This window comes from Lampris incognitus, chromosome 1 (genome assembly GCF_029633865.1).
Source record: "Lampris incognitus isolate fLamInc1 chromosome 1, fLamInc1.hap2, whole genome shotgun sequence".
Lineage (NCBI taxonomy): Eukaryota > Metazoa > Chordata > Actinopteri > Lampriformes > Lampridae > Lampris > Lampris incognitus.
In genome coordinates, this window is record NC_079211.1 from 65061550 (window position 1) to 65087888 (window position 26339).

Sequence of the window (26339 nt, forward strand, 5' to 3'; positions counted from 1 at the left end):
CAGCTGCTGTGTAGCGCCGCTGGTGTATTAACAACTGCATAATGTAACTGCATGTTGTGCAATTGAAATAATGTAACAATTGGATTAATGTAGTCCACTTGACTTTTTTTTTCCAAGCTCAAGATGAACAAATGTTTAGTACGGAGCGAATCATTAAAGAATGGGGAGGGACGTAAGTAAATTGCAGGGATTAGCTGGTTACTGTGTCGAGTAGGGCTGATGAGGAGAATGGGGAGGGATGTAGGTAAATTGCTGGGATTAGCTGAGTAGTGTGTCGAGTAAGGCTGATGAGGAGAATGCTGGAATCAACTTGGCAGCATGAAAATGGGACTTATCAACTGTTCCAGGATTTGAAATCCAGTAATACTAGGATTCTGCTTTCAAAACATCTTGTAGTACTTTTGCTTTAGTTGCAGTATTTTACTCTTAATAGTTTTTTCTTCCTAATTTTTTTTTTCCCATTTCCAGAGTTAATTATGCTGACATTTTTGAGAAAATTTACAATGTAGTTCCTCGATTTGAAATGCCAGTGGTTCCTTGACCAGCTTGCTCTCAGGTACCGTTTGCCCGCTACCTTGCCATGAACAAGATCACCAACATCAAGCGATACCACATCGCCAAGGTCTATCGCCGTGACAACCCAGCCATGACCCGTGGTCGATACAGGGAATTCTACCAATGTGTGAGTGATCTCAAGATGAGTGTTCATGGTTTTCTATTATGAAATAATCTTTTGACCTGCGTAGAGCATGAGATAGATAGGAATTTCCTCAACATTATGGGAAATTTTAGGTATCAGACATGTTTAAAGAAAAAGCATAACTTCGGTTTTCATTCCTCTTGTTATAACTTTTTTGGCACATTTACTCCTCAGTGTTAAGCTCTACTCATCAGGCCTTCAGGATATAAAACAACATTTTAATACTGTTTCCACATAATATTCAATAAGTTATCGAGATTTATTTGATATATACAAAATACAATACAATGTTTACAATATATACAATACAATATATCAAAATACGATATCTATACAAAAATGTCATATATATGAAGTATATTTGTCAGATTTCCTTAATATATACTATATGTACAAAAGTATTGGGACCCACATCTTAATCATTGAATTTAGGTGTTTCTTTCAGACCCATTGCCACAGGTGTATAAAATCAAGCAGCTAGCCATGCAGTCTGCATTTACAAACATTTGTGAAAGAATGGGTCATTCTGAAGAGGTCAGTGAATTCAAGCGTAGTACTGTCATAGGATGCCACCTTTGCAATAAGTCAGTTCGTGAAATTTCTTCCCTGCTAGATATTTCACGGTCAACTGTAAGTGGTATTATTGAAAAGTGGAAGCGTTTAAGAACAACAGCAACTCAGCCACGAAGTGGCAGACTACGCAAAGTCACACAGCAGGGTCAACAAGTGCTGAGGCGTATAGTGCATACAAGTCGCCAATGCACTGTTGAGTCAGTAACTGCAGCGTTCCAAACTTCCTCTGGCATTAACATCAGCACAAAAACTGCGCCAGGAGCTTCATGGAATGGGTTTCCATGGCTGAGTAGCTGCATGCAAGACTTACATCACCAAGCACAATGCCAAGCGTTGGATGGAGTGGTGTAAAGCATGCTGCCACTGGACTCTGTAGCAGTGGAAACATGTTCTGTAGAGTGACGAATTACACTTCTCTGTCTAGCAGTCTGATGGACGAGTCTGGGTTTGGCGGATGCCAGGAGAACGTTACCTGCCTAACTGCATTGTGCCAACTGTAAAGTTTGGTGGAGGAGGGATAATGGTATGGGGTTGTTTTTCAGGGGTTGGGCTAAGCCCCTTAGTTCCAGTGAAGGGAAATCTTAATGCTTCAGAATACCAAGACATTTTGGGAACAGTTTGGGAAGGGCTCTTTTCTGTGCCAGCATGACTGTGCCCCAGTGCACAAAGCAAGGTCCATTAAGACATGGTTGGGTGAGTTTGGTGTGGAAGAACTTGACTGGCCCGCACACAGCCCTGACCTCAACCTCATCGAACACCTTTGGGATGAACTAGAATGGAGATTGTGAGCCAGGTCTTCTCGTCCAACATCAGTGCCTGACCTCACAAATGCTCTTCTGAATGAATGGGCAAAGATTCCCACAGACACACTCCAAAATCTTGTGGAAAGCCTTCCCAGAAGAGTGGAAGCTGTTATAGCTGCAAAGGGGGACCAATCCCGTATTAATGCCTATGAATTTAGAATGGGATGTCATAAAAGCTCCTGTAGGTGTAATGGCCAGGTGTCCCAATACTTTTGTTCATATAGTGTATCAGTCACTCAAGTTGCATTTTATAAAGTGCTTTTCTCGCTGCAACAGCCACTCAAAGCACTTCACAATTTTTGTAATGTAAAATCTAAACTACTTTTCAGGTCATTTTGTGAGTCCGGTGCATTGTGATAGCAGCCAGTGTAACCAAGGTCCATAGCCTCTGTGCTCTGCTTTTTGTTGGCATATTGTATCACCTTTCATTGCATATTCAACTTAAAAACTGTCTCAAATCAGGACATGGACTATGTCCCAGAGACTACGATCTGTGACAGCCATGGCCAAAGGGTTGTTTTCCTTCTTTTTGTACCAGTGACATCACTACTGATTTTACCACAGTATTTCAATGAGGAAAATTGCACTCAAATGCCTTTTCTATGCAAGACTCTTTCAAAATCTGTGTCCCCTAGGATTTCGACATAGCAGGGCAATATGACCCCATGATTCCAGATGCCGAGTGCCTGAAAATCATCCATGAAATCCTTAGTGAGCTGAATCTGGGAGACTTCCGCATCAAGGTCTCCCACTCATAAAAATACACAGTTTCCACAGTTAGATATCCATTACAGTGAATCTATTGATGAAAGATGTTGAATTGTTCTTCCATTGTCCCATTTTGTTTAATGCTGTGGCCACCTTCCCTGGATTTTTAGGTCAATGACAGAAGAATTCTGGATGGGATGTTTGCCGTGTGTGGTGTTCCAGATGAAAAGTTCCGTACCATCTGTTCAACAGTGGACAAATTGGATAAGGTACAGAGACAAACCACTGTGGACATTGTTTTATCAAACCAAAATGTGAAAGTCAGCAATATAAGGGTTTTCTTTAACTCAAGGCAAAATAATTGAAATGTGAGCCGCTCACACATGTGTCACCGTAATCCAGTATTACTGCTGGATAATATTCATAAAATTGTCAATGTATTTTTGTAAGGCAATACAATGCTGAGTGTTATTACTACAGTTGCAAATGCAATAAATAAAAATGCTTAAGTTTTGGGGCGCCCGGCTAGCATGGCAGTCCATTCCGTTGCCTACCAACACGAGGATTGGCGATTCAAATCCCCATGTTACCTCCAGCTTGGTCGGGTGTCCCTACAGACACAATTGGCTGTGTCTGCGGGTGGGAAGCCAGATGTGGGTATGTGTCCTTGTCGCTGCACTAGTGTCTCCTCTGGTCGGTCGGGGCGCCTGTTCGGGGGGGAGGGGGAACTGGGGGAATAGCGTGAAACTCCCACATGCTACGTCCCCCTGGTGAAACTCCTCCTGGTGAAAAGAGGCGGCTGGCAACTGGCACATGTCTCGGAGGAGACGTGGTAGTCTGCGGCCCTCCCCGGATCGGCAGACGGGGTGGAGCAGCGACCGGGATCGCTCGGGAGCGTGGGGATAATTGGCCAAGTACAATTGGGGAGGAACAAAAAATGTTTGGCTTGATATTGGAACACAAACTGTGAAAATGAACAACGGGTTAGCAATGACCATTTTGACTGTGGTGACTACTGCCAGCCAAAGACACTGGTTCACAGTCCTCTGCCTGTTGCCCCCTCTCTTTCCTTTTTCTCTGTTCAGTGTCAAGGAGCTCTTCATCCGTATACTTAAATAAATAAGGGCGGCCATCAAATTCAAATGCCTTATTCACAGTGTCGAAATCAGCTAAATATTCAGCCATGACATTAGAGATAAATGATTGCTAGTAGTTCCTCTGTTTCTCAGGCTATGCTACCTCAAATGGATAGCATAGCCTGAGAAATGGAGAAATAGGTCAGCTCTGATAAGATTCAGCATGACTTTTTGTAAACATCCAAAACCACGCCCCTGCATGCAGCTGGTAGAAAGGGATGTTACAACAGACACCGGAAGAAGTGAAATGTAAAGAAAAAGTTCCATCGCTGCAGGGATCATTTCCATAATGTTGTCAGACACTTATTATAACAATCTTAGCCTGTCAATGGCAAAAACAAGCACTTTTAGCGGACATACATTGACGGGCACACTTGCCCCCAAGGAGTACATTGCAGCCTGTTCTGCGACTGCCGGCTGAATTATTCTCACTCAATACTGGACCAATTACAAAAAAAATATCGCTATTAGTCATTTAGACCCCAAATCATGGAAAAATAAGGCCCAGGTTTAAAAATACCAGAATTACCCTTTTACATCGTTTCACATGAATTACATGGCTCCAGTTGTCCAGTTGTGTAAAAGGGGCTGTTGTCAGGCTGTTGCAGCCAGACAGGTTTGCATTGCTACCAGGGCTAAAATAGAGATATTATTGTCAAGCCATATCGCCTAGCGTATTGTTTCCATGTCAGAATGTCAAAACAGCTGTGATTATACTTGGCTCTCACTGGTATCTCCCCCACCTTGTCTCATGTGCCTCTCTGCTAGATGTCCTGGGAGGATGTGAAGAATGAGATGATGAACGAGAAGGGGTTATCGGAGGAAGCTGCTGATCAGATTGGGGAGTATGTAAGCAAGCAGGGTGAGATCATAAGTCATAACTTAATACATGTCACCACAAACAGAAGTTCAGTCACCGCTAAGGAGTGTCTGGTCATCCTGCCTAACACCGACCTCGTTCAGAGGTTTCTGGGTTCGTTCCTCCAGCCTCTAAACTCAACCCCAGCCCCATCCAGTCTAGACTCAACCCCATCCCCATCCTGTCTAGACTCAACCCCAGCCCCATTTTGTCTAGACTCAAACCCAACCCCATCCTGTGTAGAGTCAACCCCAGCCCCATCCTGTCTAGATTCAACCCAAGCCCCATCTCTTCAGACTAAACGTTTGGGAAGTTTTACCAGCAAAGGAGTTTAAGACATGAACCGTAGTACATGACCAGGAAATTGACTAATTTATTGGAAACAGGTAAGACGTTACCTTGTCATTTCAGTTTTGTTTTTTTAGTTAAATTAAAAAGCTCATAGATTTCATATTTGTTGGCAGGTGGCCAGGCCAAGCTAACATGTGGCTTATTAGAACACAAGCTGTGAAAATGAACAACCCTGAAACCAGTGCTCTGTCTGAATTAAATTCAGTGGAGTTTGTGAATTTGAATGTTATTTGACCCCTGTCAGTTCAAGAGTTTGTGGGACTGGAAAGATAGAGCTACATGAAATTACACTGACCCTGATGGACAATAACTGTTCATGCACACAGGGCTGTTCCTAAAAGGTTTTTACAAACCGTTTGCTGCAGATGCAATAAGTCGGAAATGCGTAAAGCTAAGAAAATCAGTGTGCTCTTGCATAACTGACATACTATATAGACATACAGCTATTGTAGTTTTTATGTCAGTTCTGGCAGTGACACTTTATCTTTCACCAGGCCTGTTGTCTGAAATGAAGTCTCTGTTTCTAATTTGAACATCCTGTAACCTGTTATTGTGTTAACTCATGGGTGCCATATTAACTATGAAATCTTTGTTTGTTTGTATGTGTGTCCTGTTGTAGGCGGAATGGACCTAGCAGAGCACCTACTCCAGGACCCAAAGATGTCCCAAAACAAACAAGCCTGCGCCGGCCTGACTGACATTAAGCAGCTTTTCAGCTACTTGCAATTATTCAATGTTGTAGACAAGGTGAGGCATATGGTGAAGGAACAGTGTTGTAGACAAGGTGAGGAACGTGGTAAAGGAACAATGTTGTAGACAAGGAGAGGTACATGGTGAAGGAACAATGTGGTAGACAAGGTGAGGCACGTGGTGAAGGAAAAATGTTGTAGACAAGGTGAGGCACGTGGTGAAGGAACAATGGTGTAGACAAGGTGAGGCATGTGGTGAAGGAACAATGTTGTAGACAAGGTGAGGCACGTGGTAAAGGAACAATGTTGTAGACAAGGTGAGGCATGTGGTGAAGGAACAATGTTGTAGACAAGATGAGGCACGTGGTGAAGGAACAATGTTGTAGACAAGGTGAGGCACGTGGTAAAGGAACAGTGTTGTAGACAAGGTAGACAAGGTGAGGCACGTGGTAAAGGAACAATGTTATAGACAAGGTGAAGCATGTGGTAAAGTTACATTCAGCAGGTGAAAGACCAAGGAGATGATGAGGTGCTTGGTTATTATGTATGAAGGACAGGGCTCTTTTGCTTTCAGTGTCGAGCAGAAAAGTTGGTAAAACCAAGGTCATATGTTCAGTATCTTGAATAGATTTATTTACTTATTTTTTGAGAGTGGAGTTGCCGGATGTAATCATATTTATGTTTAAGACATGTTACTTAAAAATTCACAAATATTCGGAAGTGTGCATCTTGTCTTGCTTGAATAACTGTGGCCTATCATCATGGTCTTTACTGTGGCTGCAGTGGGCGTGCATTTATATGCACTATAGCATATTGAACTCCATTTCTGCTGTTTCATAAATATCAGCTATGTTAAGCATGTCAAGGCCATGTCTTCTTCATAATTTCCATTTCCTTCAGTATCTTTTGAGGTAGGTGTGCCACTAAGAATCTGAACCAGTTGGCTGCATTATGTAGGATTGTAGGATTCCCCCATGTTCAAGTATGTATTTTGCACTGCCGATCAGCATTCCTAATGCACATGATCCATTCCTGCTTAATCTTAACTTGCTAGACAGCCAGTCTGGTTGTGGGCCCTAAATGTGCTCACAAAAGAAAAAAAACCTGGTCAATCAGAACATCCAATCTTTATAACTGACCACTATTTTCTGAAATAACTCCCAAAATATAGTTTCTCAGAAAACTTGTTTGAATTGTGTTAAGCAGTATGCATATAAATAGTCAGACATAGAGTGGGCCCAGCATTTCAATTGGACTGGCCAGTCTGTGAGACACCTGCCCAAAACAAAAGATGCACTGCTCCATCTGCTTTGTTTCTTGTCTGCTTCTTTTGAAATCTCTCCCCTTGCACTTTCTCATCCTCATCTCCAGGTAGTCTTCGATCTTAGTCTGGCCCGTGGTTTAGACTATTACACTGGCATCATTTATGAGGCCGTGTTGCCCCAAGCAGATGTGCCACCAGCCCCTGTTTCCATGGAAGCTCAGAATGGGCCAGCAGGGGCTGCAGAAGAGAGAGTGAGCGTTGGTAGTGTGGCGGGCGGGGGACGCTATGATGGCCTTGTGGGCATGTTCGACCCAAAGGGCAGGAAGGTGCCCTGTGTGGGTGTCAGCATCGGCATAGAGAGAATCTTTTCCATAATGGAGCAGAAGGCTGAGGTAAGGCTATGCTGTAGTGTGTATGGGGAGAGGAAAATTTAGCAAGAAGCCAAAGAAAAACTGTAGGCCTCACATTCACTTTGTCAGTATGTTGTTTCTTTCATTGTGCACTATAGGTAACCCATATCAATGGTGCTGATTGCTTGGACATACATTCTTTTTGTGGCCCTCTAATGTATATTCATGTTCATGGAAACTGTTGTGTTCTGTCAAGGCATCAGCGGAGAAGGTGCGCACCACAGAGGTCCAAGTGTTGGTGGCATCAGCACAGAAGAACCTGCTAGAAGAGAGGCTCAAACTCACCAATGAGCTTTGGAGTTCAGGCATCAAAGTATGTGTGTGTTATAGAGATACAAGCAAATTGTTTTGACCAATTTATCTGACAATTGGAACAATTAACTGATGAGTTGGCTCTATATGTCAGCTTACAAATGAAGAGTAATATGAGCAAGCAAGTTAAGTTTTGTATTTTTTTAGAGCATTTAGTCTTGAAAGAAGCAGCATGGTGGCACAGTGGTTAGCGTGGTCGCCACATAGCAAGAAGGTCCTGGGTTCGAACCCTGGGGTTCAACCTTGGGGATCTTCCCGGGTCGTCCTCTGTGTGGAGTTTGCATGTTCTCCCCGTGTCTGCGTGGGTTTCCTCCAGGTGCTCCAGTTTCCTCCCACAGTCCAAAGACATGTAGGGCAGGTGAATCGGCCATATTAAATTGTCCCTAGGTGTGAATGTGTGTGTGTGTGTGTGTGTGTGTGTGTGTGTGTGTTGGCCCAGTGATGGACTGGCGGCCTATCCAGGGTGTCTCCCCACCTGCCACCCAGTGACTGCTGGAATAGGCTCCAGCATCCCGCGACCCGAATTCGGATAAGTGGCTTGGATAATAGATGGATGGAATCTTGAAAGAAACCATAGCCTGACTTTGATGAATGGCAGTGCTAAAGATCTGCATGAAATCACTGTTAAGTCACATGTTTTCTTGCTCAACTAGGGGTGTGCATCTCACCATCTGAATTTGATTTCTATCTCGATAAACTCCATGCTTCTAGATCAAGAATCAGGAACACTTTATTTGTCATTTCCCTTTATGCACTTGCGTACATGAAATGAAACAAAATACCGTTTCCCTCAGACCACAGCAGTACAACGCAAAGACAAAAACACATCCAAAAACTACAAGAACACGCACATCTAAACACATCTCAAAACTAAAAAAGTAAAATCGCTGTCCAAGGGAACGAACGCCAACCAGGATGAATGTCAGAACCACCGGTCTGCATGGGCTAGCAGTTAGCTTAGCCCGCCCCGCTTCCGTGTCCTGTCAGACTGTCCTTGGTGTTTCCTCCTCGGGTGCAGTTCCAGGCAGGGACCGTGGTCCCCGGGCCCACCAGACCAAGCTCTCCCAGCCGATCCACCGCTAGCTCTCCCAGCCAGACACCCTCGACACACCTCCCCACACTCCTCACAATGACATTAAAAACACCACAGTCAAATCTAGGTGAGGTTGTTGCCAGACCACCCTCGGTGTTATCGGAACTGCCAGGCTGCATGGGCTAGCAGTTAGCTTAGCCTGCTCTGCTTTCCCAGCTGATCCAGCGCCAGCTCTCCCAGCCATCAAACGAAGACAAAACGTAGACGTGGACAAAGACACTGCATGGACGGTACTGGTTGACAATTTGATTCAGCCCTTGATTCAACACAACGGCGTTCAACACGGTAGTATGAACAGTTCCATTTGAATTCTACAATTTCTATGGTTTTGTAATTGGTTGTAATCGTTACAGCTCAACTCGATCTAGGAATGCAGAGGGAGAGAAGGATGGTGTTAACATAATGAAACGTTACAGAAATAAGAAAATAAATCGGTATACAAACATCAACATAGTCATGTTGACAGTATTATACACATAACTACATAAATGCACAATTGCTACCATAATATAAAGCAACAATGTACTGTATAGAAACACAGCTCAACAACCACAACTACAAATCAAAAAATTATTAGTGAACAGAGCCAACTACTGCTGTAACCGCTAACTAGCAGAGTGCATGCTAACTAGCAGAGCACATGTTTACCAAAACGATAAAAACGTTTCTAACATGACATTCCTTAAGAAAATGTGTTTGATAATTATTTACATATGTTACTTACAGACCAATAGTCTCCAAGGCAGAAGCGTATCGAAATACATTCAGCAACAACATGTATTCATCACTGTCCATCTCGCCTGTCTGTACTCGACTGAGGAAAGGCAAAGCTATCGGACGATACGGAGAGTAACAATACATTCCCTTAAGCCCCTGCGCCATAGGTGCCAAAATAGTCTGCCCATAGTGTCCGCCAATCCGACTGGTTATTAAACTTACTTTTTTACCTAATTTATTTAAATTACTAACAACTTTAAAGGCAGCACACTTGATATAATAACATTATATCACTACAGATACAACCAAACTTGAAGGGGAATATTGACTGGCAACTACATTCTTAGAGTCTTTTCACTGAGTCTCTGAAAGAAGGACTACAATCTCTTGAGACCGGCCTTAGAAACACCTTGGCTGTCCCCTCCTTCACAACCCGCACCTGTACCTTGCGGACCCTCTTGTCACTGCTTGGCAAAGCCTTAACGACCAGTCCCATTGGCCATTAATTTCTGTGAGCCTGGCTGCCTCTCAGTAAGACAACATCTTCTTCTTTGATATTCGGCTTGTCTTTTGTCCACTTCCTGTGGCTCTGTAGAGTTGACAGATACTCTCCTTTTCATCTCTTCCAAAAAGTGTCAGCAAGACACTGAACTTGCTTCCACTGCTTTCTGTACTGATCCGTGCCAAAGTTTCCAGAGGGGGCTAAAACAGCACTCATCTTCTGAGTAAGAAGCGTCATTGGGGTGAGTACTGCAGGCATATCTGGGTCAGTGGATATGGACACAAGGGGTCTTGCATTCCAGATCGCCATCTCCTCCGCCATGAAAGTGCTCAGGATTTTATGTGTGAGACGAGTTGGTCCTGTCTCAAGCAGAATGGCATCCAGAACGTACCTGGCAACTCCGATGAGCCTCTCCCAGGAGCCACCTATGTGAGAAGCATGAGGAGGATTAAACACCCACGAGCATCCTTTTTCCTGGAGGTACTTCCCGACTGTTGTGTCATCTGTGTTTATATCCAACTGCTTACAAGCTTCCACAAAGTTGGTTCCTCTGTCGGACCACAAAAGTTTAGCTGGACCACAAATCGAGAAAAACCTTCTTAGAGCATTGACAAAGCTGTCTGTTGACATGGTTTCAATCAGTTCAATATTTACTGCTCTGGTAGACATCTGTGTAAAAAGCACAGCCCAGCGTTTGCTCGCCACACCTCCTCCTCTTGTGCGACATGTCATGATAGACCATGACCCAAAGACATCAAGGCCAACAGTGGTGAACAGAGGTTCAGGAGTGAGTCTGCCAGCAGGCAAATCTGCCATCTTCTGATCCTCCAACCTCCCTCGCATTTTGCGGCAGGTAACACACTTGTGGATGACAGAAGACACCATACACTTACTCCCAATTATCCAGTATCCATCTACTCGGATAGCTCCTTCCATAATGTGACACCACTGTTGAACTACTTGTTCATGAAAATGTCTGTGGCAATGTGATGGTTGTGTGGAATGATCAGTGGGTGATTTTCTTCTTCCGACAGGTCAGCAGAAGAAAGAAGACCTCCAACACAAAGCAGACCATCTTTATCTATGACCGGATTGAGCTTTTTGAGTGTGTTCTGCTTAGGGCATGTCTGTCTGTCTTCAAGACATTTAAATTCCTCCTTGCAGGCTTTGTGCTGGACAGAGCGAATGCTCACAGCTTTCGCTTGCGACAGCTCACTTATGCTGGATGTTTCTTTGAAACATTTCCATCCCTTCCTTCCTGCATTGTCTGTCTTTCCTTTGAAGGATGCTGCAACATGAATGAGTCTGGTTATGGTTCAATAGCGTGCATCACTCAAAATGTTGTGAGCCCAACTGGGACTCTGGTGCCTTGGTTGCCAGAGTGGTAACCTCAGGACGAATCTCGTCATCAGCTTCAGGCTTAATGAGGGTGAAGAGATTGGATTCAGGTGTCTCTGCTGCTTTGTCACAATACAGGAAGGCTGGACCTGAGAATCAGTTGCTGTGTTGGAGCTGGGATGCTAGTGTAGACCTGGTTGCATGGTCTGCAGGGTTCAAGTCTGTCGACACATAGTGCCACTGGTCATGGTGTGTGGATCTTCTAATCCGAGTTACTCGGTTGGAAATTTACATTTAAAACCTTCTTGTGGAGTTGTGTATGTAACCAAGCACAATCTTACCATCAGTGAAGAAATTCACAGCGTCCACCTCAATGTCAATCTCATCTCTGATCAGCTTGCATTGTTATGGGAGTTACGAAACCCATGGGTCGTACAAACGGTTGACCGCTGACAACATATCTCTTCGTGTGAATGGCTTCTCTTTACAGGACACCGGGTAAGTAAAGCTGTCTGTTTCTACGTTCCCTGAGAGCCCCAAGCTCCTCTGAAGGGGGCGAGGATCCACTCCCATGTCCAGATCCCTAAGATCCTTGGCACGGTCCTCTGCTAGGAAGATTTCCATTGCCTGGCCACTGTTTGATGCCACTTTGTGCAGTCGTAGATTGGATTCTGCTAACTGGTTCGTGTGAGATCTATTGCCTCTTCAGGTATGGCGACTGAGGTGAGACCATCATCAATGTAAAACTGCCTCTCAACAAACTGTCTTGCATCAGAACCATGTCCTTGCTCAACTATTTAAGCTGCTATTCTCATGCAGTAGATAGCTACAGCAGGTGAAGGGCTATTTCCAAATACATGGACCTTCATTCTATACTCGACCACGTCCTTGCTGATGTCATTATCCTCATACCAGAGATAATCTTTGTGGTCTTCTCGGACGACAAAGCATTAAAACATTTGCTGTACATCTGCTGTAAGGGCTATGGGTTCTTTTTGGAACTGCAAAAGAACTCCCAACAAGGTACTGTTCAAGTCTGGTCCACTGAGGAACACATAATTGAGATATGTTCCATCACATTCAGCACTTGAATCGAACACAACCCTTATCTGGTCTGGTTTTTGCGGGTGGCACATGCTGAATATTGGCAGGTACCAGAGTTCTTTACTTTTGTCTAAAGGTGGCGCAGGCTCAATTTGTTCATTGTCTAGCATATTCTGCATGAACTTGATATAGTGATCTTTCATTTTTGGCTTTTTCTACAGAGTTCTCTGGAGTGAGTGGAGACGGTTCAAGGCTTGCTCCCTGTTGCTTGGAAGGCGTCTTCTAACAGAGCGGAAAGGTAGAGGTGCCACCCAGCAGTTTCCTTTATCTTGGCAAACCTCTGCATCCATGATGGCTAGGAAAGCTTTGTCTTCTATGGATAGTGCTGGTTTGTTGTCATCCTTTGACCTGTCAAACACCGAACACCCTAGTTTTTCTGCACTGATGTGCACCCAGAGGCTGCTTTTATTGTGGTTGGGGATTTCAACAAAGCATCTCTGTGGAAAGTATTACTGAAATACCTACAACATATCAATGTTAACACACAGGGAGATAGCTTAGTTAATCATTGCTAATCTCCTTTCCGCAATGCCTACAAACCCCTCCTCCACCCACCGTTCGGCAAATCGGAACACTCCTCTATCCTGCTCCTGCCCACTTATACGCAAAAATTGAAGCAAGCAGCACCCACTGTGAGGATGATACATTGCTGGTCTGACCAATCGGATGCTGTATTATAGGACTGTTTTGATCGAGTGGACTGGGACATGTTCCATGATTCGTTGGATGGCAACATTGATGAGTACAGGGAAGCAGTTATTGGATTCATCCAGAAGAGCATTGAGGAGCTGGTGCCCACTAAAACCGTTCGGGTGTATCCAAACCAGAAACCATGGATAAAAAGTTCAGTTTGGTCTGCTCTTGCAGCACGAGACACCGCCTTCGCCACGGGAGACAAAGTGGAGAAGAAGAAAGCCTTCTATGATCTCTGGAAAACAATCAAAGCAGACAATTGAGAATATAGCAGGAAAATCGAGGAACAACTAAGTGCTAATGATCCACGTAGCATGTGGCAGGGATTACACACTTTCAGCATACGCTAGTTGAGCTATAGCAGCTTTTGCCCCAGCATAGGCTTTTGTGGCTGAAGAGGCTGTTGATGATGACCGCTGAGAGAGTCTGGTGGATGCTCTAGATGACTTTGACTTAGCATCAAATGCTCAAGGAGGCTCCTGCCTCTTGGCTGCTTGATCTAAAACCTCTGCTTGTTGCTCTCAACTAGCTTCATTTTGCTGCATAGTGGTGTCTTCCTTGATATATTTTCTCCCTGAGCATACACTCATGTTTGCTGAGTATTGTTTTCTAATGCTTAAGCCCACCGTGCTCATGTCTTTTTACTGTACTGCCCTCGCAGCGCGTACTCTTGTGCAAAGCTAGACAGCCAGTTAACATCCAAAAGTCCTCCAATAAACACACAAGGCTTGACTTTTCTTGTATTTTACTGAAGTCTTGTTTCCCCTTTTGGTTTTTTGCTTTTGTTTTTGTACAACTGAAGCATTACGGAAATAAGAAAATAAATCAGTATACAAACATCAACATAGTCATATCGACAGTAAGTATTATACACATAACTACATAAATGTACAATTCCTACCAAACTATAAAGCAGCAATTTACTGTATGGAAACACAGCTCAACAACCACAAATCAAAACATCATTAGTGAACAGAGCTAACTACTGCTGTAACCGCTAACTAGCAGAGCGCATGCTAACTAGCAGAGTGCATGTTTACCAAAACGATAAAAAAGTTGCTAACATGACCTTCAAAAGAAAATGTGTTTGATAGTTATTTACATACATACGTTACTAACAGACAAATGGTCTCCAAGGCAGAAGCGTATTGAAATACATTCAGCAACACCATGTATTCATCACTGTACGTCTTGCCTGTCTGTGCTGGACTGAAGAAAGGCTAAGCTAGCGGAAGATACGGAGAGTAGCAACACATTCCCACAATCCCCTGCGCCATAGGTGCCAAAATAGTCTGCCCATAGTGTCCGCCAATCCGACCGGTTATTTAACTAACTTATTTAACTTATTTATTTAAATTACTAACTTAACTTTAAAGGCAGCACAGTCCTGTATGATTGGAAATAAGTAAAATCTTGATACAGCCCCTTGTCATTACATTACATTACCCGCTTCTGGTGCGGGAAGATAGCAGCGTGAACTCAAATTTGCAGCTGCCTCACCCAGTACCGGTGTGGGAAGATGGCAGTGCAAAGGCCTCACCCAGTACCGTCCATGCAGTGTCTTTGTCCACATCTACGTCTAAGTTGTCATCATTTGATGGCTGAGCTTGGTCTGCTGAATCCTGTGGGCCCAGGGACCACAGCCCTGCCTGGAGCTGCGCCCAAAGAGGCAATACCAAAGGCAGTCTGACAGGTTGCAGAAGCGGGTAGGCTAAGCTAACTGCTAGCCCATGCAGGTCTGACGGTGGCCTCGCCTGGTGTTGACTGTGTTTTTGGTGTCGTCGTGTGGAGTGCGGGGAGGTGTGTCGAGGGTGTCTGGCTGGGAGAGCGGGCGTTGGATCGGCAAGGGGAGCCTGGTCTGCTGTGTTTAGTGGGCCCAGGGACCGTGTCCCTGCCCAGAGCTGCACCCGAAGAAGAAACGCCAAGGGTGGTCTGACAGGTCGTGGAAGTGGGGCAGGCTAAGCTAACTGCTAGCCCATGGACAGTGATTATTTTTTTTTTTGGTTTTTTGGATATGTGTTACATACATGTGTTTTTGTGCCTGCCACAGTTATACCAAACAGTGTATACATATATTGACAGCATTTTAAAGGACAACGTCACATCAATTAGTTTTACAAGTGATATCTAGAGTTTGAGTGCATGTCCCTGTTAAGCTTAACTGCGCACTTTATTGATCAAAACATTAAACAACACAACGTTGTTTTTCATTGTCAAGAATTCACAGGGTCACACACAGTGGAGGCTCTGGCTGTCGCATTCAGTGACATGTTCCGATCCTGTATATGCTACAGAATCTACTGGAACAGAAATGGGCACTATCTGCTTATGCAGCCGACTCTGGCTTGCCTTCAGTGTTCTCCGGCAATCAGTGGAAATTAATAAAAAATGTGATTTTCCCTGCTCGCACCATTCAAAGAGCTGAGAAAAACAGATCAGCTCATCAACCGCATCGGCTGCAGATGTTATACCATCCAATAGAGCTCTTACGCGTCTCCTTGAGAAAACAACAGAGATGGACCAAGGCATGAAAACGTCATAAGGCACTTGTTTGTTGGAAGCAATCCTGAAGCGATTCAGTGACATTGGATCTGTGCGCCTGTATGCAGCTGCTACAATTCTCGATCCGAGGTGAGAAAATGAAGCGACCTGCTATGTAAATATTTTTGCTATGTAGGTCATTTGGCCTGCTGATATAAAATACGTAGGCTATTGGTATAAGGAGCGCTATGTGTCATTTTCTTAAAATTAATCAAACTTTACTTTGAAAATAAGCAGAAACACTTACAAGAGTTGTGCAATTTAATAAGATAGGCCAGCGATGGCTAACCATGTGCTATGGAGAGCCATGTGTATGCAGGTTTTCATTCCAACCCGACTCCACACCAGATGATTTCGCTGATACATTCTTCCTCTTTGGGTGAAGGGTTGCTAATCAGTGAAATCACCTGGTGTGGAGTCTGGCTGGAATGAAAACATGCATACGTGTGCTCCATGGCACATGGTTAGCCACCCCTGAGATAAGCTATAAAAGCGCAAATACCCTAACCTATGAAAATGCATAAAATAGACCTAATGTTTGTTTTGTTTTTTTTTGTTAATAAAAAGGTATAAAGACCAATATTTCCCAGACGCATTCAAGCCACACCTAATGTGTTCTGCTTTCGGGTATCCTGGCCGCCTGTTCTGGCTCCGGCCAGAAACGGCAGTATGAGAACAGTTTGGAGGCGAGTGGCTCCGAGCCCCCAAAGAAAGTACCACAAGCTGGCTCTTTGCAGGCTATGTATACTGAATTACTGGATGAAAATGTGGAACATGGTGGCGACACCAGCAACGAAGTCGTATTGCAGATGAACCTCTACTTGTCAGAGCCACTTATCCCACGAAGTGGACCACCACTTGCTTTCTGGCAGGACAATAAACCCCGCTTTCCTGCACTGACAGAAACAAGACGAGCCCACCTCTGCGTGCTATGCACAGCTGTAGATAGCGAGCGACTTTTCAGCACAGTGGCGAATGTAGTAGATGAGAAGAGGAACAGGCTGACTTCCAAAAATGTGGAGATGCTAATGTTTATAAGGAAAAACTTGCTGTTGTGCTTAAGAAGTAGGCTAAACTAAAGAATGGTAGCCATGGCAAATTGTAAAAACATGCAATGTTGAGGAATGCTTTATACAGTATCTGGCTATATATAGCCTTTCTTTGTTGCCGTTTTATATTGTCTACATTTGTAATAGGCCTAAATGTAAAAGGCACTGTATTTTGTTCTGTCTATTGAAATTGAATTGTATTGCCTTATATTGGCTATAATAATTTCTTATGCTTTGAAACATAGTGCATTGTAGTATTGAGCACATTTAGCTTTTTCTCTTATTTCATTGGAAGGCTAAAATATTTGCTAAACTGCTCTTTAGCCAAGCGTAGACTATTATATTGGTTTCAGTTTCATCATAATCTACATGGCCTAATAAGAGAATGGAATATGTTGCGTATGTTGCCTTCCAATAAATAAACAGTTGTCAATGTATGATACTTTCTCAGCTCTTAATTATTTTTCTGCAATGCTGTTTAGTGTATGTCGGCCCTGTGATGGGCTGGCAGCTTGGCAGCTTGCCAACATCTATCCAGCTGATAGCTGGATGGATGTTGAGAATAATTAATTTTATTGCTATAAATAGTAAATAATGCTACACAATAAATAGAACACTTTAAATGGAAGATCCCCACCCCCCTGTACAGCGTATGATCGGTGTTCGGTATCGGCCGATTCTGATTCAGGTGATTAGCGATCAGCCCCAAAAACCCTGATCAGTGCATCCCTAATGCCCAATATAAGACATCACTGTCAAACAGTGCTTTCAAAATCTGCTAATGTTTTTTAATATACACTACCGTTCAAAAGTTTGGGATCACCCAAACAATTTTGTGTTTTCCATGAAAAGTCACACTTATTCACCACCATATGTTGTGAAATGAATAGAAAATAGAGTCAAGACATTGACAAGGTTAGAAATAATGATTTGTATTTGAAATAAGATTTTTTTTACATCAAACTTTGCTTTCGTCAAAGAATCCTCCATTTGCAGCAATTACAGCATTGCAGACCGGTGTGTACTACTCCCTTCAGAGGACAGCACAAACAGGCTCTAACAGGTACTATTTAATGAAGATGCCAGTTGGGGACCTGTGAGGCGTCTGTTTCTCAAACTAGAGACTCTAATGTACTTATCTTCTTGCTCAGTTGTGCAACGCGGCCTCCCACTTCTTTTTCTACTCTGGTTAGAGCCTGTTTGTGCTGTCCTCTGAAGGGAGTAGTACACACCGGTGTAGGAAATCTTCAATTTCTTAGCAATTTCTCGCATGGAATAGCCTTCATTTCGAAGAACAAGAATAGACTGTCGAGTTTCAGATGAAAGTTCTCTTTTTCTGGCCATTTCGAGCGTTTAATTGACCCCACAAATGTGATGCTCCAGAAACTCAATCTGCTCAAAGAAGTGCCCATCCAACCAATCCAACTTGTGGGAGCTGCTTCTGGAAGCGTGGGGTGCAATTTCTCCAGATTACCTCAACAAATTAACAGCTAGAATGCCAAAGGTCTGCAATGCTGTAATTGCTGCAAATGGAGGATTCTTTGACGAAAGCAAAGTTTGATGTAAAAAAAATCTTATTTCAAATACAAATCATTATTTCTAACCTTGTCAATGTCTTGACTCTATTTTCTATTCATTTCACAACATATGGTGGTGAATAAGTGTGACTTTTCATGGAAAACACAAAATTGTTTGGGTGATCCCAAACTTTTGAACGGTAGTGTATATATAATTAGCCATTATATAAACTTTCATATTCTACACCATTCTTCAGATTGTGTTAATTTTATGTCCATTCAATGCTGCAGATTTAGGAAATTCTTTCTCTTCTAGCTAGCTGTGTATTTTTTTTTTTCTCAGACCTAACTGAAACTGTCTGGGCTCCAGTTTGGTTCAGGTGTTGCAGGTTATCTTCAGTAACCATCAGATTTGTGTGTGTGTGTGTGTGTGTGTGTGTGTGTGTGTGTGTGTGTGTGTGTGTGTGTGTGTGTTTGTGTGTGTGTGTGTGTGTGTGTGCGTGCGTGCGTGTGCGTGCAGGCAGAGGTGATATACAAGAAGAACCCCAAGCTACTGAGTCAGCTACAGTACTGTGAGGATTCAGGAATCCCCCTGGTTGCCATCCTCGGAGAACAGGAGCTTAAAGACGGGGTGGTCAAACTCCGTACTGTCGCCACCAGAGAGGAGGTGGGGTTCCCACACTTTGACATACACACAAAGGCACTCAGACAAACACTTCTGCTATTAATCTGGTTAGGGGTAGAGTCTTCGCATGCATGTTATTGATTGACTGGTTTAAAAATAAATTTGAAGAGGTAATATAATTTTACACACAGATTTTATATTTAAAAACCTCAATCATGAAACAACAATAAGTAAGTATTCCTCTTTGCCTTGAATGAACAGGGTGGTGATGGATGGATAAATACTGTAATGTGGTTGACTGAATTGAATGTACCTTTGAAAACAATGCATTTTTTGGGGATAGGTGGACTTGAGCTCACTTGTCTATAAAACTGTAATTAAATGATTAATTCCGCACACGATTTTTTTTTTTATTCACAAATATAGATACAAAAAAATTTTTTTTTAATTTATTCTGCAGATACAACTTGATGGCTTGGGCGATAATATCAAAGTTTCCCTATTAACAGTACACATTTAATAATAACAATGTGCAATATTGTTGTTGTTGTGTGAGTTCAGTTGAAAACATGCTCATAATTATAATAATAATCTTTCTAAAAGGGATCTTAAAACAACAGGTTTCTATTCAGCAACACTACAATGACTTAAATTAGAATTCCAACATCTGTATCATGTGTTTTTTGTTTGTATTTTTTATTACGACAAATATTCTGCTCAATGAAGCTACAGTAAAGTAACTACATTGTGCTTTTGGGAAATAAGGGATTTTGAGTCTTGTTGAGTCATTACACAATTATGCAAAGTACATGCCTTTAAACACACTAGCCCATTATACTACTCATCTGTAGACACTTCCTCTGATGTCGACAGAGAATGCCATAGCATCCTAACATATCCAGCATTATTGAAAGTGTGCTCTGATACAGTAGTAGTGACTAAGGTTGGGTATCATTTGGGATTTTTCCGATACTGGTGCTAAAACAATTCTTCTAAAACGGTAGTGGTGCCTGAACGGTGCCTGAACTGATACCTAAAAGATAATAATGAATTAAACTTACATAGCGCTTTTCTAATACTCAAAGTCGCTTTACAATAAACAGGGTGAAACAAGAAGACAGATAAACATAACACAGACATACAGGGGTGGATGGGGAAGGGGGCAACGAGAGGGAGAAGCAGCAGCCACACACGACGCCAGCAGTACTCTCCCACTTAAACACATACAAAAGGGCAAGGAAAACAAACATCATAAATCACAGATGAAGTCTGTGCATATGAAACCGAGCCTTGTCCTCGGTCTTCATGCCACAAGATGATGTCAGACAACATTAAAGAACAACTTTTTTTATTGCTAAGGCAAATTTGAACTTGAAATCCAACAATATATTAACTGTTATAAGATTAAAGTATACTTAAATATATAAACTTGTAAACACCAAACACAACAAAGTGACATACAAATTCACATAATAAATAAAACCTAACCCAACTACAATAATTTAAAACTAAATAACTTTTGTCAAATTAAACCTCTTTACCAAGGTGATCCCTGTTGTAGCCGGAGAGCCTAAATGTTAAACATAAATAATGTTCAATATTATACAAATCATGTGTTTGTACTTTATAAATTCAATGCAAATGTAAAGGACTATATGACCTTAGACCGAGGAGCTCTGACTACTGCCTTGTACACTTTCTCACTCACACATCACAGCCATTGGTATTAATTTTCCCATTTCTTTCTGTATTTTTATTTATTTATTTATTTATTATTGCCAGCAGACTACGCTCGCAGGTTGCCATTTTTTAAATCTCACACTGCTGTCAGGCATATCGTAGCAACACTATCAGGCATACCGCAGCACCACTGTCAGGCATACCGCAGCACCGCTGTCAGGCATACCGCAGCACTGTTGTCAGGCATATCGTATCACTGCTGTCAGGCATATCGCATCACTGCCGTCAGGCATATCATAGCAACACTGTCAGGCATATCATAGCAACACTGTCAGGCATACCGCAGCACCGCTGGCAGGCATATTGCATCAGTGCCGTCAGGCATATCATCGCAACACCGCTGTCAGGCATATCGCATCACCGCCATCAGGCATATCATAGCACCACTGTCAGGCATATCGTAGCAACATCGTCAGGGATATTGCATCACCGCCGTCAGGTATATCGTAGCACCACTGTCAGGCATATCGTAGCAACACTGTCAGCCATACCGTTGCACCGCTGTCAGGCATACCGTAGCAACACTGTCAGGCATATCGCAGCACCGCTGTCAGGCATATTGCATCACCGCCGTCAGGCATATCGTAGCAACACTGTCAGGCATACTGTAGCACCGCTGTCAGGCATACCGTAGCACCGCTGTCAGGCATATCACATCACCGCTGTCAGGCATATCGCATCACCGCCGTCAGGCATATCGTAGCACCACTGTCAAGCATATCGCATCACCGCTGTCAGGCATATCGTAGCACCGCTGTCAGGCATATCGTAGCAACACTCATTCACGAGGCTTGGTCGTGAGTCCCAACCAATGAGAAGGCCATTCTCTGTTTGGGTAATGGAACATAACATGACAGATCAGCTGAGGGAGACTAGAGCAGGAGGCCTTATTTCCATCTTATTTAAATCTCCTTGCCTAACCTGTAATAATTCTTTCCCATCGGTTTTAGGTATTTCTTTGTTTCTCTGAGAAGACGGTTATGGTTTACCATACTTATTCATAAGACATGATATAAATGTGTAAATCACACTGTCTGCATCTATATATCTGTCCTCCATTTATTTTTATTTTTTGAAAACATCTGATTTCATACAAGCCAAGTGTAGTAGTTTTTGTAGAAATTCTATCTCTTTCAAAAGCTTATACTTTGACAATACTGTGAATTTTTCCGCCCTGTTTTGTATCTCAGACTCCATGTTGACATTGCTCATTATGGGTTACAAACAGAGAGAAACAAAAAGATAAACAACTACTTTGTGCACTTCCACAGTGATCAAAAAGGTCTTCCTTACAAGTACTCACTAGTTAAGAGAGAATTTTCTGACCAGACTTTTCTCAAGACTGGTGAAATCATTGGAACTACTAAAAAAAAAATGATTGTAATTGGATTATTTTCATGAAATGGGTTCACCATGTTCACCGTGTTCTCTCATGTCTGACTGAACAGTGTTCAGTATTTTGGTTGAATAACTTGCTCTTCTTTCTCCTTCCCGGCTTCACCTCCACAGATGGATGTATCAAGAACTGACCTTATAAAGGAAATAAGGAGGAGGACCACTGAGGCGTAGCCATTCCTATCTATACTGATGACACCCCAGCTGCATCTCAATTGGTTTAAAACACAGAAAAGCTTTATAGCTCCTGGTACTGATCCTTTGGTGGTCCTCAACCCAGCATGCAGCAGATCGCCTCTCCAGCAGCACATACAAAGACAACTATTTCTTTCAATCCTATCCAGGCATTTAGGAGATCAGGCAGCCAATAACAATTCTAAGTAAATATGACTACAGCTTTTATGACGGTGTACATTAAATTAATCAAATATATCCTTGGCTGTAAAGTGTCTGAAATGCATGCATTTACTTTGTTATAGCTGTGTAAAGCATGTGCTCAGGGGAATACCTCTGAGACATAAATGAAATCGTAAGCTCTTCATTCTAAGAAGACTTAAATCCTATCTTTACCATTTGAGCTGTCAGTGACCAGGTCTGCCTTGTGTGTTATCCAAATTATTAAGAGCAAATCTTGTAGTAGAGCAGCATCCCATCTGAGCTGCCAGAGACAAGGAACACCTGTAAGATAATGTTACAAATGTCAGAATCATTAAATAATCTCATCTCTGCCTGTAAGAAACATGCAAGTTCTGTCCAGTGGCCCAAATAAACAGAATCAGATGATACTTGTTTGACCATTGTCTACCTCAGTGAAAACTAGATAGTCACTTTAACATACACTCACAATTAATTTGTTAGAAAACGTTTATTCTGCCACCCTATACGCCCGCCCTGCATAAACTGGCAGATAAACAACTCCTCCAATCACCACTAATGGTTGACTGGAAGTAGGGTAAAACTACAAGAGATACAACACAAGTATACGAAGTTCAACACATCAACAAAAATGACTATGAAATGACATTTGCGTTTCAAGTGTGTTACTGCTATGCAATTTCTAGCATACACCTTATTGTTGACCAACTAAGGTGAGTATTTTGGCTAAACTGATGATACCGGATTATCACATCCAACTAATTCGCTAGCATTAGCATTCACTAATAACAGCACATGTAATATGAACTCATACAATAAAATACGAAATATGTACATCAAGCCTTTAGTATATGGGTTTGAACATATAAACGGAGTAATACAGCGGTGAGCCTATACTATAGGTAATACGACGAGAGGCCAGTAGGCGCGCTCTCAGGCGTATGTATGTATGTATGTAGAACTGAAGTCGGTTAGTACACGCATGCACGAGTGGTGTTCGTTGTTCCTGAATAAAGTTAATAAAAAGGACTACCCGCCAGTCTCCTCATCAGTATAAGCCACAACATGGTGTCAGAAGTGGCGGCGTTTGACGTTTAATCGCCGAAGAAAACGAGAGACCGAGAGAAGAGAGCGGTGAGCTTGTTGCAAAGTCCCAGTGACTAAACGTAAGCTTGTTAGGTCCGACGGCGCTAAAGTCAAGTGTTTGGGGTTACGCTAACGCGGAAGAGAAATCAAAATGGAACAATTTTAGTCACCTTCTCCGTTAGTATTAATAGGCAACATATGTGAAAACTGGCGCAGATGGGAGTGTAACCCAGTGAAGTATTTGGGTTTACAGAATGAATGGTTAAACAAGATAAAATTATTAACTAAAGGAGTGATTTAATTTTATATTATGCCAGTTGCATTATAGCTGAGCTACTTATTGATTTCAGACGTTTTTACCTTCATAAATAATGAAGGACTTTTATTTTGAAAGCAGGAAGTACGTTTTCTAGTTGAACATGCCGGAGCCGGTTTGAGCTGGTTGAACCAGAGTGTTGCTTGCTGGTGAAATCAACGCGAGTTTATTTCTGTCAACAGAGTTGAGCAGAACGATTGAGAAACGAATTAGAAAGTATTGTATTCAATAGTAAAGTGAAGTATACAAACCACAGAACGCAATGACGTTGGAAACCTCGGTTTCATCTTTTAATTTGTGTGTGCCTTGCTGGGACTCGGTCAGGTCTTATGATTCCATCAAGAACCACCACAGGGACGATTCCGATCTCAATAGACGGCGAGCTACCCAAATTGGATTTCCAGGATTGCGGATCAACCTACTAGAACAGGAGTTTGACCACCCTCGGCCTTGTGGTAGGACTGTGCCAGTCAGACTGAGTGGCACAGTGACACATACGTGCACGTCATCCTGAGACATTCTCAGATTCCAAGAGCTCTTAGACAAAACTGATTTGACTAGATCTGATCCCAACGGGTCAGATTAGGATTCCACCTTCGAATCCAGACTTTGGACACTTTAAAATTCATACAAAGAGACATTCACAGCATTTTACTTTTGGTCCGTTTATTATTTTCTATATGTTGTACATGTATATATGTTGTTGCATAATTTACATACAAGGTTGCACAGTTGTAAAGTAAAAGTAGTAACCTTGAAATCAGGTGTGGTCGTGGTTATTGTACTTACCTCATACCTTACTCCTTACGAACCTAGTTTATTCTAGAGCACCTACGTCAACCAAGAGTGGGTTACAGGAGCAAAAATATAGGTTGTACATGACGGCAACTGAAATGTCGAAGAAGAAAAAAGAGGTGAAAGTGGCGATATTACTGCACACGCTAGGCGAAGAAGCGCTCGAGGTGTACAACACACTTGATATAGCCAGAGCCGAGCCTGAAGACGTGCAGGTGGACCACATATTGCAGGCTTTCAGCGATTATTGTGTAACCCAGGTCAAGATAACCCAGGTTCAAATAACCTACATATAATTACAGTTGAATCATAATAAATAATAATAATTATTCATTTTGCAAATAAGTAGTAAACCGTAGATAAGTAATTCATGGTACCAATAAATTCATATTCATATTGTTGGTTCAGATTGCTATTTCTTGAACGCAGCGCGTGCAGTGCTGATTAGCCAATCAGCTGCCTTGCTCGAGAGGGAGGATGTCCCAGAACCAGGTAGGTTTCAGAACGCCAGGCAAACGCTTGAGAGAAGCCACTAGAACGAGAGATAAAAGATTCTGCTTTGAAATAGCAGTGAGCTACAGTTGTTTCTTTCGTTATCCAAGTTGAGTATTTTGTTGGTCTGGTCATTCTCCGGGCCCTGGGTTTTGTATTGTGTCCGAGTATCGTCCTGGACTTGGTGAGTCAATTGCTAACTAGCCAAACGTTTTCTGTTTTCAATGTCTGTGTGCATAGGCTAGTTAAAGCTATAAGTAGCTCAGTTATGTTGTAGATCATAATTTGTGTAAAGACTGCCGAGGAGCTACGTTTTTCTTTTGTGAACCGAATTCAGAATATATTTTTCTTTTGTGCAAACCGAGTTGATGGGCTGGCTACTTCCAGCTGGGCCGCAGCGGCATGGTGTATTGGCACAGAAATTAAACTGCGTCACATTTTAGCGGTCGGTAGATTGACTATGTCAATCGATACTTCTGTTGTTTTCTTTTGATTATTTTATTGAGAGATATGTAAACTAATGTCTTTGCATGTGTGATGTGCCTGTTATAATGCAGGCCAGGTTTTTTCTTGGATTGGGAAGATCGCGCTTGGTGTTTCTTACCCCAAGCTGGAAACAAGATGGCGAGCCACCTATAGGAGCCCTGCTGAATCCATGTGGTCTGTCTGCGGCTTCAGACAGCTCATTCTCAGGACAGTAGCCTACAGATTCGAGTACCTGGATTGTGGTAGGACTGAAATTTCCAGTTTGTTACTGCAAAACGCAGTTGGACTCATTGGAGCAACAACGGACTTTCCAAAAAGGACGGATTATAGCCTACATTGATTATTGATTTGATTTTTGATCTGATATTGTATTGTTAATTGCAGTATCGGCTGAGTTTATTACTCATTCATACTGTTCATGGGGTAATGCAATTGTGTGTTACTTTTGGCATTCTGATTTACTGGTTAAGTAACTTAGGTTAATGGAAATTAGAACTGAAAGTTAAAGGCCTAATGGAAAAAATAGAACATAAAACAAATTAACATGATTTGTTAACTCAAACAAGAGATAACTTCAACTTAGAATTAAAAGGATCCTAAATTAGAACTAAAATATCTATCTAAATTATCTGAAACTCAAAATAGTGGTTTGATAAGGGTTAAATCATAA

At 42.4% G+C, this 26339-nt stretch overlaps 1 protein-coding gene across 3 annotated transcripts in view; it reads left to right on the top strand.

Annotated features, from left to right (window-relative positions):
* hars (histidyl-tRNA synthetase) overlaps positions 1-22902 on the top strand; it is a 63224-nt gene extending 40322 nt beyond the window's left edge. For all 3 annotated transcript variants that reach the window (XM_056273401.1, XM_056273410.1, XM_056273417.1), the window contains 9 exons: positions 557-682; positions 2712-2819; positions 2955-3053; positions 4689-4782; positions 5750-5877; positions 7191-7475; positions 7690-7806; positions 18880-19026; positions 22234-22902. In XM_056273401.1, the coding sequence (XP_056129376.1) occupies positions 557-682; positions 2712-2819; positions 2955-3053; positions 4689-4782; positions 5750-5877; positions 7191-7475; positions 7690-7806; positions 18880-19026; positions 22234-22293 (1164 nt within the window). In that variant the 3' untranslated portion in view covers positions 22294-22902. The remainder of the gene's footprint in view (positions 1-556; positions 683-2711; positions 2820-2954; positions 3054-4688; positions 4783-5749; positions 5878-7190; positions 7476-7689; positions 7807-18879; positions 19027-22233) is intronic.
* Positions 22903-26339: the final 3437 nt, after the last annotated feature.